Below are 16,600 nucleotides of genomic sequence, written 5' to 3' on the forward strand. Positions count from 1 at the left end.
CGAGAGGAGAGAAGAGTGCCAGAGGTGTGTTTACTTGACCCTGCAGACACAAGACTGCGTTTATCTTTCTGTTTATGCCTTTATCACTCAAGGCGGACTCTTCTTCCATCCGGCCTCGTTAACAGTCTCCGCTGACACCCTGTCCATCTCCAGTGCTGGTTTATTTTGTATGCCCCTGACCAATATAGTTTCCATGAACTCCTTTGTGGAGAGGGAAAAACTATAGTTGTGTGTCTTATGTTGTGGTGCATTAGAGGTATTGATTTTCATTGTGTCTTTTATTTACTGCGTCAAAAGGCGTTGCGCAGTGTCTTTCCCAGCAGATTAGATATTGAGCCTCTCATGTCTCGTGTGTCAGGTGGAAAAATCGGTCAACGTTGGCAGCCAAGGAAGCCTCTGAACAGCAAGCCTGTGAGTTCCTGTAGTCACCCCAGGTCATCACCACAGCATTGTCCTCTGCTCACAACTCGAACACGATGTTGAACCGTGAGACAGTGGTGCACCTGGTCTATTTTACAAACTAGTAAAGGTGTGCTCATCCATCACCATCACATGTTTGGAAGGTGCTACACACAGGTACTGTGGACATGGTGGTGGCAGTGGGAGCATCGCCGTCTGACAATTGGCCTGTTGGGCCCACCTTGTGAGTCCATATGATTTTGGATAAAAATCTCTGCTAAACATCACCTTTACCTTTGAAGTTAAACTGTAGCTTCTCCATGTATAGCTGCCAGGTGTCTTGCCAGTTCCCTCAACATCACATGCATTTATGTCTAGTCAACACTTATGCTCCTAAAACATGCAGCATTATTATGCAGCATGTTGACCTTTTGATCTTCATCAGGCAAACATCATCAGGTCATCTGGTCTGTTTGCTGTTTATGATATTTTCTGATTTTATTTTTCGGCTACTTAAAGCATAGCTTTTGAATTATAGCTTAATAACTTTTGAATTTTTATCAGTAGTACCAGGCTGCTAACAAGTCTGCTTTTTCAGGTCCAACCCTTTTGGAATGCCTTCCAGATAACGACTTTCCTGTTTAACCGACTTTAACTGTTAATTCAGTGTCACAACATGGTGTTCAGTTCCTCCTATGAAGCACCTGGCATTTGATCTGTTCCAGATACAACAAGCATATTTTACTGCATTTGTAAAGAGACTAGAGTCATGGTTACATGCAATTGCAAAAGCAGTCATAGATTGACAGGTAGCACATAACACAACATGGACACCAAAACCCTGCTCATTCATAGCAAAGAGAGATACCTCAACACTGAACAAATAGTAATATCAACCAAGATATGAAGTGTGTCCCAGAACATTGGCAACAATTCCCTTGAACCTTGCTGTGCTCTAAATATGAATCTGTTCACAGATGGTTCCAGAAATATGAATCTCTGAAAGACACAGATGACATACTACTTTCCACAGTGCACAATATCAAAGTCCTTGACGTCACTCACACCTTATTCATTCTGCGCCTGGGGTCACTGCATGTGCTGCCTGACAACCAATCAGTCTTTCGGCATCCCATGAGGCATTGCAGGGGCTGTGCCCACACACACTCATCGGAGCTACACTTCAGGGCTCCCCCCCTTGCCGCTAATTGAGCGACAGACGCTGATCTGGAGATTGGAGCGACGGCACAGTGTCCTCTGGGCCCTCTGAGGACCTAACTAAGGTTACAGTGTCACCAGATTAAGAGAACGCCCTCCACATGAGAAAGAGAGAGAGAAAGTGAACGAGAGAGAGAACAAAGGAGAGAGAGAGAGAGAGAGTAAGTGAGAGAGGGAGAGGAGTGCAGTCTCTTAATTGTAGAGATTGAGGACAGATATGGTAAGTCCTATTCCCACACTTCTCTACCATACTATTCCTGTGGCTCCAACAGATTAAAGGTAATTAAAAGGTATTGATTAAGAGGTAGGATAAAGTTGGTCTTATTTAATTATGTGCTCAGATTTTTTTACGTGTTGGTTGATCAATAAAGAAAGCTTCATTGGCTATGGCCCCTTCTAGTAGATGAGAGAAAAGACTGCTGAGAGTGCTACTATAGGAGTCTAATGCAGATATTCACTTCAAACAGGTGCTCTTTTGTAGCAGGTGTAACTTAAGTAAAAAAAAAAAGAAAAACACAAAGGCACTCTGTTTAAGTGTGTGTTTTGTCAGGCTTTAAATGCTCTTAATCATTCATTTTTAGCTCATGAATAGCAAAAGGACTAATTTTAAATGATCTCAGATTTTTTTTTTTTTTTTTTAATCATTTTCATTTTTGAAAGCTCATGGGCATTTAACCCCATATGGATAGCAAACCAGGACTAGCTGGACTATGACAGTTTTCTGTGAATATCTCGAGAACCGTGGGTTTAGGAGGACCAATTTTTTTTTGTATGTTGATCTCAAGGGGCCATGTCAGCCCATTCCATAACCACTCATTTCATGTATAGTGCCACCTAGTTAAACACAAAAAGTAAAAATGAGGTGTTGTAATCTTGAGGTATCTGTGACCTAACATAGTCAAAACTGCAACGAAATTGGAAGTGTAGGATCATTATGACACCCTCTGAATGCACGCCAAGTTTTAGTGGAATTCCGTTCATGGGGGCCACACAATAAATTAATTTATGTTACTATACACCAACTGGCCTGTAGGTGGCGGAGACAGTGAATATCTTTTCCTTTTTTTGTATGTTGGTCTTAGGGGGCATGTCAACCCATCCCATTACCACTTATTTCATGTATAGCGCTACCTAGTTAAAAATTAAAAAGCAAAAAATTAGTGAAATTGAAAGTGTAGAATCATTATGACACCCTCCAAATGCATGCCAAGTTTTGTGAACTTTCGTTCATGGGGGCCTTACAATAAAATAATTTATGTGTACATTTAGTGACCGTACACCAACAAAGGATTCGGGACACTGAAAGACCATGGTACCGCTAAACTTAGTGGGCATGTAACCCCACATGGATAGCATGGAACCATCGTTTTTCGTTTTGATCTGTAGCCCCCAGCTGTACTGGACCCCGAAAGGAGGGTAGGGCGAACACAGTTTTCTGTGAATATCTTGAGAATCGTGGGGCCTAGGATGATCAATTTTTGTATGTTTGCTCCAGGGGTCATGTTAACCCATTCCATGTGCACACATGTGCATAAACAGATACACACGCGCACACACATACATTCACAGTAATCATGCATTATGACACATACTCACACAGTAGACATATGTACGCATGCATGCACATGCACAAACACACATACGCAGGCAAACACACAAGCACACACACACACACACACACACACACACACACACACACACACACACACACACACACACACACACACACACACATAAACATAAACGTGTGCATGCACACATGCACACAATTCAAGAATTTCTCAGAATTATGAACAGGCAAGATGGAGGTGGGGTTGTGAAATCTATGAACTAATCATGTTTTGGTACTTGTTGTCTAGCAGATACCAGTGAGAATTGAGTGTGGATAATGCAATTTAGTGAGACAGTTAGAATCATATAGGCCTTTCAGCGTGATTTATTTTTGTGGAAAAAATGTGCTGGACTGGGCGGCGGTCATATTTTGTACCACTCTGCGGTACATCTAGTTGCTAAAGCACTTGTGCCTTACAAATCAGTGCAACCATACCATGATCCACTTGTTAAAGTACACTCTGCAATATGAACATGGTATTAAACCACTGGGGAGACACAGATGGGGAACACAAAACACAAAGTAAATGCTAATTGCAACAAAAATAAGACAATTACCCACATTTCAGCTCCAAGCGCTCCATATTACCAGGTGGATGTGAAAGAAAAGGATGTATTTAAAACGAACACGCAGGTGCCCATGAATACAGTGTATCTCTGCGTTGTATAGCACGCTGTGAAGGAGAGAGTGGTATTAGCATATGATGTGTAGGTGATAATCTAAACAGAGTATGTGCCTTGGTGGATTAATAAAACGGGAGTCTTCTCACCCCACTCCCTCAGCAAGTAAGGATTATACAGGATCACATTCAGTGGGTGTTAGCAGGCGCGGCGAAGGAGGGAAAAAAAGGCTCGAGTGCGACGCGCTCATCTCACATTATCTTGACAGGATGCTGTTAGCAGATGGTAATGTGTAATAACAGCAAGCACCCTCCAAGTAACAGAAAACTCGCCGACGCCAACTGGCCACGGATGTGGGTGAGGACTCAGCCACTTTTGTTATTAACTCAACTTTCATTTCTGACTCAAAACACTCTTTAAAGACTTAATCCTTTGGAGCTTCCTGGTTTTGTGGTATTAAATATTAACCCCCAAGCCATTTTTACACTGCAGTGCCCCTTGCATTAAATGGGGATTGTTTGACCTTCTTCAGAGGGGACATCGTGTGGTCTATCTATCCTAATTTGTCCTCATCATCATTTTGTCTGAACCATTTTGTGCATGCAGTGGGAGTTGCCCCCCTAAGTTCTTCCTCTACAAGTGTGTGTGTTTTTTCTGTCTTGCCGTAAGGACTGCTATGGATACGACTGTTGAGCTGTGTATCCGCGCCAATGACAAAATCTTTCGCTTTTACATATTTTATTCAATAAATGGCCCACTGGAGCATTACTGAATTGTATTGATTGTGATTTGCAAGTGAGATGAATTTGAAGTACACTGTTTATTCTCCTGTCACAGAAATTGACAAGAGAGGAAGGTATGAAAAATGCTCTCTGTATAGATGTCAGGTCTTGGATTATGAACCTGTTGTTATGCCTGTAACGACTGCATTAAGTGATGGGAATATTTCAGGATGGTTCAAACCAGGTCAGAATCTACTGTAAATCCTCATGTCATAGACCTACATAACCATGGTCATGGTGACATTTCTAGCTGTGTGGGTAACATTGATATACATCACACACATGATACACACAGACACAGTCTTACAAATGCACATATTTGGACATGCACAGAAAATGTAACCACAATTTGGTCAGCGACAGGTACAATCAGACAGCACAGTAGTCCTGGGTGCCGATCATAAGCCTCGATATTCCACACATTTTGGCCCCAAATACAGAGGAAGGTACCAGTTTGGCAGAAAGCACCAAAGCCATTCATGTGCACAGAGTATATTGGCCGATAGATAACCTCCAGAGCATCATAATGAAGCATAGTGGTCCGTGTGTTCTTTTTCTCAGGTAATGGTAAAAATAGAGAAATCACTTACTACTTCTGTTTTGACAGTGCCATGACCCTGTAGCTATAGAAACGTCTGATGATGCTAACATGTGCCGGCCTCATGTCTGTAGGTAGATAGCAACCATAGTCCTTTATTAGCCCACACTGCTCTGACAAGCCATGTGACCATGACAAGCTGCCTGTGGTGACTGACCTGTCATCAGTTTTAGCCACAGTCCCATCGGTAACCCAGAGCACAGTTGCCCAAAAATACATGGGATGTTGGAAAAGTAATTAAAATACTGTTCAGTGGTGACACTGTTGGCATGTACTTGAGATTTCAAGGGGATTCAGATATTAAAACCCATCTCTGACAATGTCTTTGACTGTAGGTGTGTGTGTCTGTGTGTGATCCCAGTTGAAGGAACTGAGCTACGACGAGCTGCAGCTGCGTCTGAAGGCCCTGGACCCCATGATGGAGCGTGAGATCGAGGAGCTGAGGCGGCGCTACAACGTCAAACGCCAGCCCATCCTGGACGCCATAGAGGCCAAAAAGCGGCGGCAGCAGAACTTCTGACACATGAACGGGTCCTTGTGTGCAAGTGGACCAACTGCAGGCCTCCTGCCTCTGAGCCCATGCTTTTCTGCCTCCTCTCTACAGCCCAGCCTGCCAACCCAAAGCATGACAGCTCAATGGAGACTCGGACTACTCTGGATATAGGGTCTTATTCTAACAGAGAGGTGTATTCCCAGAGAGATCTCTCCACCTCCTCACGTTTTTGGCTGCTGTGCAGTGAGACTCAAAACAGTGAACTCACACCCTAAGAGGGAATTTAATTTTGGAGTTGAGCACACCCGTCCCTACTTTACACTACTTTACTACTTTAGTCTACTGTACTTTAAACTCAAAACAGTCCAACAGACTAACGCCACAGAACTAAGAGACAACAACCCAAGACTTTTATAAATTGTAACTCATAGTGCTGAGTGCCGACATTCAACCATTTCCACTACAACTAAAGTGTTATTTTGTGAATTTCTAATGTTTTCTAATGTCATTAACTGATGTCCATTTTGATGTGTTTATACCAAAGATGGTCTTTTCATGCTACTCTTTGCATCTTGAATAGGCATGCCCATTCAGTGAGACTATTTTTGACCACAAGGGACCACATGAAGTGCTATATGGAGAGGAATGTTACACCAAAATATTTCAGTTTGTTTTATTTCATTTATTTATATTTCAAGTCATGATATTATAAGTATCTTTATAATAACTAAAATATTCCATGTTTTATTTAATTATGAATAAAATGAAAACATTAGCACATTTAAAACTGTTTATTTGCTTAATTTGTTTTCATTAGTATTCACACAGAGGGCAACATTTTCACAAATTAAATGGTGAGTAATCATGGCTTAATACTTGAGTACACAGAGCCCTCGGTTGGAAGGGGGCATTTAGTGGGCCTTGTGCTAATGTCACCATTCCCTCAAGGCAGCAGCCCACCTTTCCAAGGATTTGGAAGCAAACAGACAAGAAGAGAAGATATTAATTGGTCTCTTAAGGATTAAGAGATTAAATCATATCTGCGTTGAAGCGAGCAAGCACTCATCTAAATGCTTGGTGTTTTCAGGGTTTCACTAGAGAATTTAGTTAACGTAATTTTAAACGTGTGCATTGTAGTGTGATGGCACCAAAATTGTGACTAATATGATGCCATGCCTAAGTATCTCATTACCAATACTGAAATGATATCACACCATGGAAGAAATAGAAAAGGCCCAAATGACTGAACATGGAGCTTTTTTACCTGATGCAAAGAAGGCTTTAATCAAAGTCTGATTAAAACACCTTCCTTAAAGTACAGATACAAATAAATTGGTATTGTAACATTTTTAATTTCAGGGTATTGCAATACTTTTCTAGTATTGGTGGACTGCTTAGTGCATCACTAGTGCATTCGTTTTATTTGGTTGCTCTACTTTTTTTGTACTTTTAGATGAATTATGGGTATTTGGAATCTTAGAATTGTGGTTTTAAGAACACCATTAGTGCACTGGTTGCATAGACGCGGACCCCCATTGATGAAATATGAAGTGGCCTATGATGATTTCAAAACTTTAAAAAGTTAACAAATTGACGAAATGCCTCCAGATACAGTTGACTCTCTTGCAGATAGCAGACAGTCATTAATCCAATGTTGAAAATGTCTCATTTCAGACCACAAAACCTTTTGATGACTCAAACACAACTTTGGAGCTCAGCCAGCTTACATAATTAAGCTCTACAAATGATTCTGTAGACACTCTGACAGATAACCGACTTTGTTGTGAGAAACAAATGTGGTTATACTGAGTGCCAGTCACATATTTGCTAAGCTGTGAACATGGTAGACAATTAACCGGGACACTTTTCTAGCAAACAGTCCCACAGTCTGATTTGTCACAACTCTGGAAATGATCTAGAGCAGAATTTGGATTCAGAGTTTACTACAATCCAGGTAACATTCCCTAAGCATTAGGCAATGTGAAGAATATAAGCTATGATCTCATCATGAGAACAGATATTTATCTAAGGGCTCATAGATAATTTCAAAACTGGCACGGTCATTCTCTGACTCTAGCTGGGAGAGCTGTAGGCCTACTGTTAATACAACTAGATGTACCGCAGAGCGGTACAAAATATGACCGCCGCCCAGTCCAGCATATTTTTTCCACAAAAATAAATCACGCTGAAAGGCCTATATGATTCTAACTGTCTCACTAAATTGCATTATCCACACTCAATTCTCACTGGTATCTGCTAGACAACAAGTACCAAAACATGATTAGTTCATAGATTTCACATGTAAAATTCATTTTATACAACCCCACCCCCATCTTGCCTGTTCATAATTCTGAGAAATTCTTGAATTGTGTGCATGTGTGCGTGTACATGTTTATGTTTATGTGTGTGTGTGCTTGTTTGTGTGTGTGCGTGCTTGTGTGTTTGCCTGCGTATGTGTGTTTGTGCATGTGCATGCATGCGTACATATGTCTACTGTGTGAGTATGTGTCATACGTATGATAACTGTGAATGTTTGTGTGTGCGTGTGTATCTGTTTATGCACATGTGTGCACATGGAATGGGTTAACATGACCCCTGGAGGCAAACATACGGAAAAAATTGGTCATCCTAGGCCCTACGGTTCTCAAGATATTCACAGAAAACTGTGTCTGCCCTACCCTCCTTTCGGTGGGTCCAGTACAGCGGGGGGGGGGGGGCTACAGATCAAAACAAAAATCGATGGTTCCATGCTATCCATGTGGGGTTACATGCCCACCAAGTTTCATGTACCCCGGTCTTTCAGTGTCCCAGGAATCCTTGTTGGTGTACGGTCACTAAATCCCATTAAATTATTTTATTGTAAGGCCTATCTATCTAGATCTATCTATCTATCTATCTATCTATGTCTCAGAGCTGATATGACTAACATTTGTTACAGTAAAGGGGTTGGTTATTCTGCCAAAACCAGATCATTTGTTCAGAAAAAACAGTAGCCAGGATGTAGTATGTATGTTGCAATTACTAAAGTAGTCAGCACAGGGATAATCTCTTATACTCACCTTCTCTACAACATCCAAAGAAAAGCAATAGCCTATAATTAGATAATAGAATGACTTGTGAATGTTACAAGCATAACAGTCCAACAGTCCAGACTTCAAGATTCTTTAAAAATTAACATTGTTATTTTGAATCATGGCTAAAAAAGAATAGGCAAACATAATCACAAATACATTTGCAAACATTTCCTTTGCTGCCAGTAAAGTTAATTGCCCGGTTAGACCTTCTCAATTGTAATTGATAGTGAGTCTGGAAAATGTTCATTGACTTACGACTTCCAACATGGCCTTAGCAGTGAAATTAAACTTAAATTGGTGCATTTAACTCTTACCAAATCGTTTCAGAGGTGTAGCAATCTCGTAAAAGAAAGTTTTAAATGCAGAAAGAAATATACGTCCGGCTGTATTTGCGTGTTTTAGGGACATTGAAAATGGGCTTCAATGTCCTCTCGGCCAGACGGACCTGCAGAGCAAATCCCAAATTTGTGAGTTTCGTAGCCTATGGGTATTTCCAGGCTATGGAGTTAACATAACACTACAAAACAGAGTATGTAAAAATGTGTACCTTTATTGACATCAAATATTGTCTAATACAGTATCTAATTAGTCTACTAAATCGGTAACATCACATTTAAACTGTTTGGACGTCTAGATTAAGTTTGTGTCGAAACACATTCATATAAGACAAGTCACTTAAAGCACATTTATAGAACAGCTCATGTAACTATGTTTTTCCTGATACCACTCACAGGATTCTTGCCATCCATGCTACAGGTTCCTTATAATTAAGAAATACATTGAGACGCACACTTGATTTTACAGACACGGAAAACACTGGTTGTATAGTTAAAAGCACATCAGTGTCACTTTCGTGATATCCACTGATTTTTACGAAGCCTGTGGAAGCTATAGGTCTTCTTCATGCAATGGTGTTTCAGTGTACGTGTAGCATTTTTAGGCAGTTTCAGGTGCTTGATCTTGCTTGGAGCGACTTCTCCTACGAAGCCAGGAGTAGTCGGTAAGTCAGTGGAGGGACTCGGTAAGGCTATGCTCACTCGGTGAGCTCCGGCTCATGTTTGACAGGCTTGCCATCAGGGATTTCACCTTGTGGGCGTAATAGTTTCTTAGGTTGACAGAAGGAGCTTCTTTAATGCCCTCGTCAAAGTCGCAGCTCTTCATTGCGACCTCTAGCTGTTTCTGTCTCTTGTAGAAAAGAGAAAATTTGTTGAAAATGAGTGTGATCGGAAGCACGACGACCAGAATGCCAGCAAGGATGCACGCCGATGCGGTGAGCTTCCCGGCAATGGAGACGGGCACGACGTCACCATATCCCACGGTCGTCATGCTCACTGTCGCCCACCACCAGCACGCGGGAATGGTGTTGAGGTCATCACTGTCCTCTTTCTCAACTGTGTATACCATCACGGAGAAAAAGGACACCCCCACTGCAAGGTACAACAGTAGGAGACCCACCTCTTTGTAACTGTTCTTGAGAGTGGCACCCAGCGAGCGAAGCCCAGTGGAATGGCGCGCAAGCTTCAGAATGCGGAAAATCCTCATCAGCCTCAGCACCTGAGCCACGCGCCCCAGGTTGGTTAGAGCCGGGCTGCTCTCGGCCACCAAGTTAATGACAAGTGTGAGGTAAAAGGGCAAAATTGACACAAGGTCAATTAAATTCAAAGGGTGCTGAAAAAAGTGTAAAAGATCTGGAGCCACGGCGAACCTGGCGAGCAGCTCAAACGTAAACCACCCAATTCCAAAGAGCTCTACAATTTCAAAGCGCGGATCCTCCAACGGCTGCCCGTCACTATCCAACACAACAAACTCGGCCATACTGTTCATGCACATGGTGACAATGGACCCCAACACAACAAGAATGGAGAACACGCTGATTATTCGACTGGGAACCGAGTACCCAGGGTTGTCTAGCATCAGCCAGATTCTACGTCTAACACTTCCCAGTGGTTGCTTGTCAAACTTTGTGGCATCATTGTAGAATTCTAAAATCTCATCAAAGGAGGATGCAGTGCTTCCCTCCTCACTTTTGTCATCCCATTCGTCACGGTTGGGTTCCATTATACGGCAATGATATGCGTTGCTGCAACAGGAGTCTATGAAGAACTCGTTGATACCCCAATATTCGATTTCTTGACTAAATGAAAAAATACAGAGTTCTGCCATAACATGTAAACGCCCAGTGTTGTAGAAATTCAAAACATACGGGAAAAGCGCCGGGTTTCTGTCGAAGTAAAACTCTTTCTCGGCGTCATCATAGTCATCACACAATTCCAGAATGGCATCTTTTGACTGGCATCGGAGCAAACGTGCCAATCTGGTCTCTGGGAACCGAGACAACATATTGGACAGGAGACGTTTCTTGAACCCTCCAACGTTAATACGTATGACATTTTCCTCAATGTTTGTTCCACTCAGGTCCTCGAGACTCTGGCCAGTCATGTCTAAAGGGTGATGCAGGCGCGTGTGGCGTAGGTAACAGGTCCTACACAGAGGGCACACACAAAAGAAGTATTTTGTAAATCAAGAAAATATGTGAGTTCTGACATTGTCCCTGAGATCACACACATGTTCTCGGTTGAAGGTTAGCAAATGTTAACATTAAACATCGAAAGCAGCGTACTCGCCATACAATTGCTTACACAAGGTCAGTTTAAAACATCCACATTTACTATTTATTTACATTTAGGTCGTTTAAAGTTAACCAGAACACCATAACACATACTCCATGTATAGCCTAGCTCAGTTATATAGTAAGTTAAATTCTAGCAAAGTTGAGCAGGTCAAATATGCATCAACTGGAAAAGAGAGTTGCGCGCATACTTACAAAAAGAACTATCAATTACAAGATGTCCTTGTTTTCTACCAAATTGGACTTTAAACTCCATGGGCGCTGCAAATCCAGCATGCACGTTGTGGCTACAGAAGCGTCTCAGAATGTATCCAGTGAGAACCAAGTAAGGTGCTTCAATGTCTGGCAAGCATTGTCTCTCAAAGACGGGGTTCCCGCCCGGCATCCACCGTGTTGTTTTCGTCAGATGTTAAGAGCGGTTCATTGAGCCCATTCTCTTGGCGATAGCTCACTGTTATTGAAAGGCATTTTACAGTGTCACGTTTCCCTAGGCTGTCCTCGGTGGAGGGACTCCCTCGCATCACCATGCGCTGTCTGTTGCTGCGCAGCAACACGTAGGCTGACCGCTTCCCCTTTGGAATGGTTTTAACACCTCCGTGGTACTGAAAGGGACAGCTCCGGAGTCACGAATACCTCTGAAGGCGTGTGTGCTCGCGCATAGATTAACACACCCGCACAGAAAGAAATTGCTATCCAACCAACACGATCTCTTGGTAGATATAAAATGTGTATTTAAAAACAAAATACGTTTTTCCTAATAGTATCAGAGATAGAGGTATAATAAATTAAAATATCATTTTTTTTGGCGGAGTGATTTCTCTCTGTGATTGTATTGTACTGGGCATATCCATCTTCATTATATCCACATTACTGTAAGAAGGAAATTGAAGGACGACAACAATATCAACTCTATCTGATGAGAGTAGCCTATTCCCTATACCAAAATAGCCTTTTAGCTATTCTAGGTCAACCTTTAGAGCTTGTCTGTGCTCCCAGTTTGAACCTATATACTCTAACCGTCTTCTGGAAAAAAAATTTTGCTTTTAAAAGCTCCGCATAGGGCATGATTAGAAGTAGCCTTTGCATTGTAATCAATTACCTTTTTCTTTGCCAATATTTCTATTCAGCTGCTGGCATCACAGTGTTCAAATCATGGTAGTCATGCAGCGTGTGTCAGGCTCCTGCTGAGCCAAACGACCCCGCGTGGAGGCCACAGTCCGTGCGACGCGAGTGTTTTCTGCGCATACATGATGCTGTAGGCTTCCAAGACTTTTGCTGAAGCTTCAGATGAAACAGACAGGCAGAGGAGTGCGCTGCTGTCTACTGTAGCTTATGAGACTTGGGAGCTTTTAAATCTGGGTCACTTTACATGCTGCTCGCTCTTGGCAGGCGCTGCAAATGTGTTTCAAACTCGCACCAGGCTCCCATCTTTCTGGAGGGATGTTTGTGTGTTTGTGTGTGTGTGTGTGTGTGTGGGGGTTCGCGCTGTAGGCTTTGCTACGACAAAATGGCTAGTGCAAGGAAACCAGAATTGTTTGTGTGGACTGATGGTGAACTGTCAACTGTAGTCAACTGTAAAACTAATAAACTTCATTTTTACGGTTTGTGAAGGGTGCAGTCCCGTCCTTTATTTGGCTAACGCAGGTACAAATAATCTCCTTTACTTTCATGCATGTATATATATATTGTAAGGCATGTAAAATAAATGAATGACACTGGCACTATGCACAAATTAATGTAAACTTACACCACACTTCCCTAATAACTTAAGTTCTCTCGCGTCACTGACAGTAGCTAGAATGCATGAAAAAAACACCGGGAAAAACAGTGTTCAGTCCAGCAAGTCATAAGATATCGGCGCTGCGCAGCACCAGTTGTGATATTTATCCTACAGAGTGTAATCGTAGGTAATGTCATGTATGAAAACCAGTATTGTTAGGCAATACTATAAGGGCCCGTCCACACGGAGGCGCTTTTTGAGTTAAACGCAGAGGTTTTGCTTCGTCTTGGCCGAGCGTCCAAACAATCCTGTAAATGCACTGCCCGAAACCGCACTTTTTTTAAACCTGGTCCCAGAGTGGAAAAATCTGAAACCGTAGCCCTTTTGAATTCGTTTGGACAGCGAAACCGCACATCCTACTTACATATCGATGATGTCATCGCCACACCTCAGCTGCCCTTTGCAGTGCGTTTACAGGATTCGTTTGGACGCTTTTTGGGCCAAGACGAAGCAAAACCTGTGCGTTTAACCCAAAAAGTGTCTCTGTGTGGACGGGCCCTAATAGACCAGCCGTTCACCTAATGCAGTGTTACTCATTGCGCGGCTCGCGAGCCACATGCGGCTCGTCAAGCTATAATTGGTGGCTCATATACAGCTTTGGCGAGATTTCGCCAAATTTGGTTTTACTCATTTTGAGTAGGCCTAAACTGTTCGCCAAAGGCCATCATCTTGATAAAAACAAAAGTAGGCTCTGATTTAGCCTAGTCAACTGTGTGACTTCAACGAGGTGATCTTTAGTTTCGTTCTGCTTACAGTATCTCACTGCCACTGGCAATGCCTTTGAATGCAGTCCGCTGCCCTGTTTACCGGCAATGCTACAGCGGACTTAAACTGCCACCTTGTGGCGATAAGTTGTAATACATTTCATGCATCTGCGTGTATCACGGAAGCCTTGAATGTGCTATGTGGCCGCTTTCTAAACGGGACCCACTGTAGGCTATGTGGTAACACAGCCAATATATTTTTTCAAATGTGCTTCATAAACATACAATACTGCACTACAAAAACGCAAACATCTGAATTATACTTCTCCCTTCACCCAAATAATGAAGGTGAAAGGAAGTTATTAAGCCTTGGCTGTATATATTTAGCTATATTGGCTGTGTTATTTCTTTTTTTCTGGGATATTTATTTATATATATTTATATTAGAATGTATATTATATATTATATATTATATGTAGAAATGCACATTTGCAAAGATGAGTTAGTATGTTGTCGTAAAAGTGGCTCTCTGTTTTGATTTTGCACTGCCAATGTGGCTCTTGTGTAAAAAATATTGAGGATCACTGACCTAATGGCTGTTGAAGACTGAAGTTCTTGACTTCTTGACTGACTGGGATTATTTCCTGTCCTATATCATCCTGCAGCGAAAAGAGTTATGTCAAGATTACCCTCTCTGCGCATGCCTGTCCATGTTTGTATCTTTTATCACGCCTGCAGAGCAGAGTATGTTCATGTTTCAGAGGCGTAGGAGTCTGACTGGCCTATATACACATATCTGCACTCACAGAGCCCAGGAGCGAAACTTCGAGTTGAACATATGGGGGACTTGAGCCCTGCACTTCATCGTGCTCTATAAAATCCATCATTTCATTTTACATTTCATTCATCATGATGATATGATTATTTTATGTCTGTGTGTGTGTGTGTGTGTGTGTGTGTGTGTGTGTGTGAATATGTCAGAACCATACCTGTCAACATTTAGCTTTCCAAAAACGGGAGATTTTTTTCCGGGGGTCAGTGTTTATACCGGATCTGTGTTTGCATATTTAATACGTTTCATACACGTGTTTCAACACTGCATTTCGGTCGTTGCTTTTACCTTACCATTACCTTACGCATGCCAGTTATGTATCCACCAGCTGCCTGCCTCCTTCCAAAACTCCAAAGCTGCTTGTTGTCAGATTTGGTTCCGAGGGAACAAGTTCAGTGTATCAACAACACTCAATAACAGTTTATGTGATTTGTTAATCAATTAAATTCCCAACAATTTCACAACAGCTAGTTCTGGAGTAGGCCATTCAACTAGCCCGCTTGCTTACGACGAGACTCAGGCTGCGCAGTTGGCACCCGCTTTGGGTTTTGGGTTGCCAGGTTTTAGCCTATGACAAAACGGTTGAAATTCAAAGTAAGTTATCGTGTATGTGTAGGGTGTATTTCATACACAATCTGGCAACCTGAATGGATCAATGATTTTAAAATGATGTTTGATGGCCATGCAAATTACGGGAGTTTTCCGGGAGAAATAACAAAACGGGAGGGTGCTGGGAGATGACCTTGAAATACGGGAGAAACCCGGGAAAAACGGGAGTGTTGACAGGTATGGTCAGAACCCTTCTTTCTTTCCCTGCCTTCTGCCTCTCTGTATCTCTTGTCCTTTTTCGTTACATTCTTTCCAAGAAGAGTTACAAGATTAGCCTACTCGACGACGGTCGGGAATAAGTTGGCCGCCATTGGTTATGATAATCATCAGGTGGTCCTCCAGATATGACCTCCACGCCTGGGAGAATTTTTTAACCATTAGGCCAATGTGATCAGGCTAGCGTGATGATTGATGTTGTCAATAAAGCCAGCCATATGTTCTGCTCTGAATGCATGCCAAGACCTCGGGACCTGTGGAGTGAATCAGTCAAATGAGATGGAAACTGATTTATATGTGCCGTAAAAGAAAACTGTTAGGCTAAGTCATATTACTCACACACATGTCTGGGAAATGAGGCTGTCTCCTGTACTTCTGCTCGCACACCGCTGCCATAAATTGTCAGCGAGTCAGTTTGATGCTGCTGTCTGCATTTAAGTCTAGAATTCGACTATTGAATGACCATGTGTCTTTTGAGCAATTCATTTTGCTTTAAAAAAAAAAAAAAAATGTGTCCTATAATCCAATAATATACTAAATGTACCTATTTCGCAAACAAACTGTTTTAACATTCTTAATTAACAGGGTACCTACACAATAATATACTGGCCTACATCGGCCTAGTTTTCCCAACTGTGTGCGCGCAGCTCTCCATATTCACAACATAGGCCTACCTCAGAATGAGCTGGATTTGAAGGGAAGCCACATCATCGCTCATTCATCCATTTGCTTAAAAGAGACCTATTCAACGAAACAAAAGGCTATGGCGTAATCACCTTCGGGTAAAGAGGGCAGGTGCGCCGTGGCCTACATGCTGTCCGTGAAGCAAAGCTTTTTGCTCGTTCCCCTCATGTAGTGATTTACTGTAGTAGCCTACCGGTACTAAATGGTTCGGCTGCGGATTTGTATAATTACTATTTCATACGATATCTAGTATTCACACAGCGAGTGCTGTTAAATATGAGTAGACCTAAATGGAAATGACTGCATGCCATGGATACTTGAAAACTTGAGAATCGCCCTATAATGCACGA

At 42.1% G+C, this 16,600-nt stretch overlaps 2 protein-coding genes across 4 annotated transcripts in view; one reads left to right on the forward strand and one right to left on the reverse strand.

The window, feature by feature from the left end:
• LOC125305362 (serine/threonine-protein kinase 3-like) overlaps positions 1 to 6,509 on the forward strand; it is an 84,917-nt gene extending 78,408 nt beyond the window's left edge. For 2 of the 3 annotated variants that reach the window (XM_048260042.1, XM_048260044.1), the window contains one exon: positions 5,591 to 6,509. In XM_048260042.1, coding sequence (XP_048115999.1) covers positions 5,591 to 5,749 — 159 coding nt within the window. In that variant the 3' untranslated portion in view covers positions 5,750 to 6,509. Of the gene's footprint in view, positions 1 to 5,564 lie in introns of all 3 variants that reach the window. The other variant, XM_048260043.1, reaches the window with a different exon arrangement.
• A 2,779-nt stretch (positions 6,510 to 9,288) lies between these two features.
• LOC125306009 (potassium voltage-gated channel subfamily S member 2-like) lies at positions 9,289 to 12,045 on the reverse strand. Its single transcript, XM_048261140.1, has 2 exons — positions 11,621 to 12,045; positions 9,289 to 11,278 (listed from the first exon to the last, which is right to left on the reverse strand). The coding sequence occupies exon 2, from the start codon at positions 11,233 to 11,235 to the stop codon at positions 9,802 to 9,804; it is 1,434 nt and encodes a 477-aa protein (XP_048117097.1). The 5' UTR covers positions 11,236 to 11,278; positions 11,621 to 12,045; the 3' UTR covers positions 9,289 to 9,801.
• Positions 12,046 to 16,600: the final 4,555 nt, after the last annotated feature.

The sequence above is a fragment of the Alosa alosa genome, chromosome 13, assembly GCF_017589495.1.
Source record: "Alosa alosa isolate M-15738 ecotype Scorff River chromosome 13, AALO_Geno_1.1, whole genome shotgun sequence".
In the NCBI taxonomy this organism is placed as follows: Eukaryota; Metazoa; Chordata; class Actinopteri; order Clupeiformes; family Clupeidae; genus Alosa; species Alosa alosa.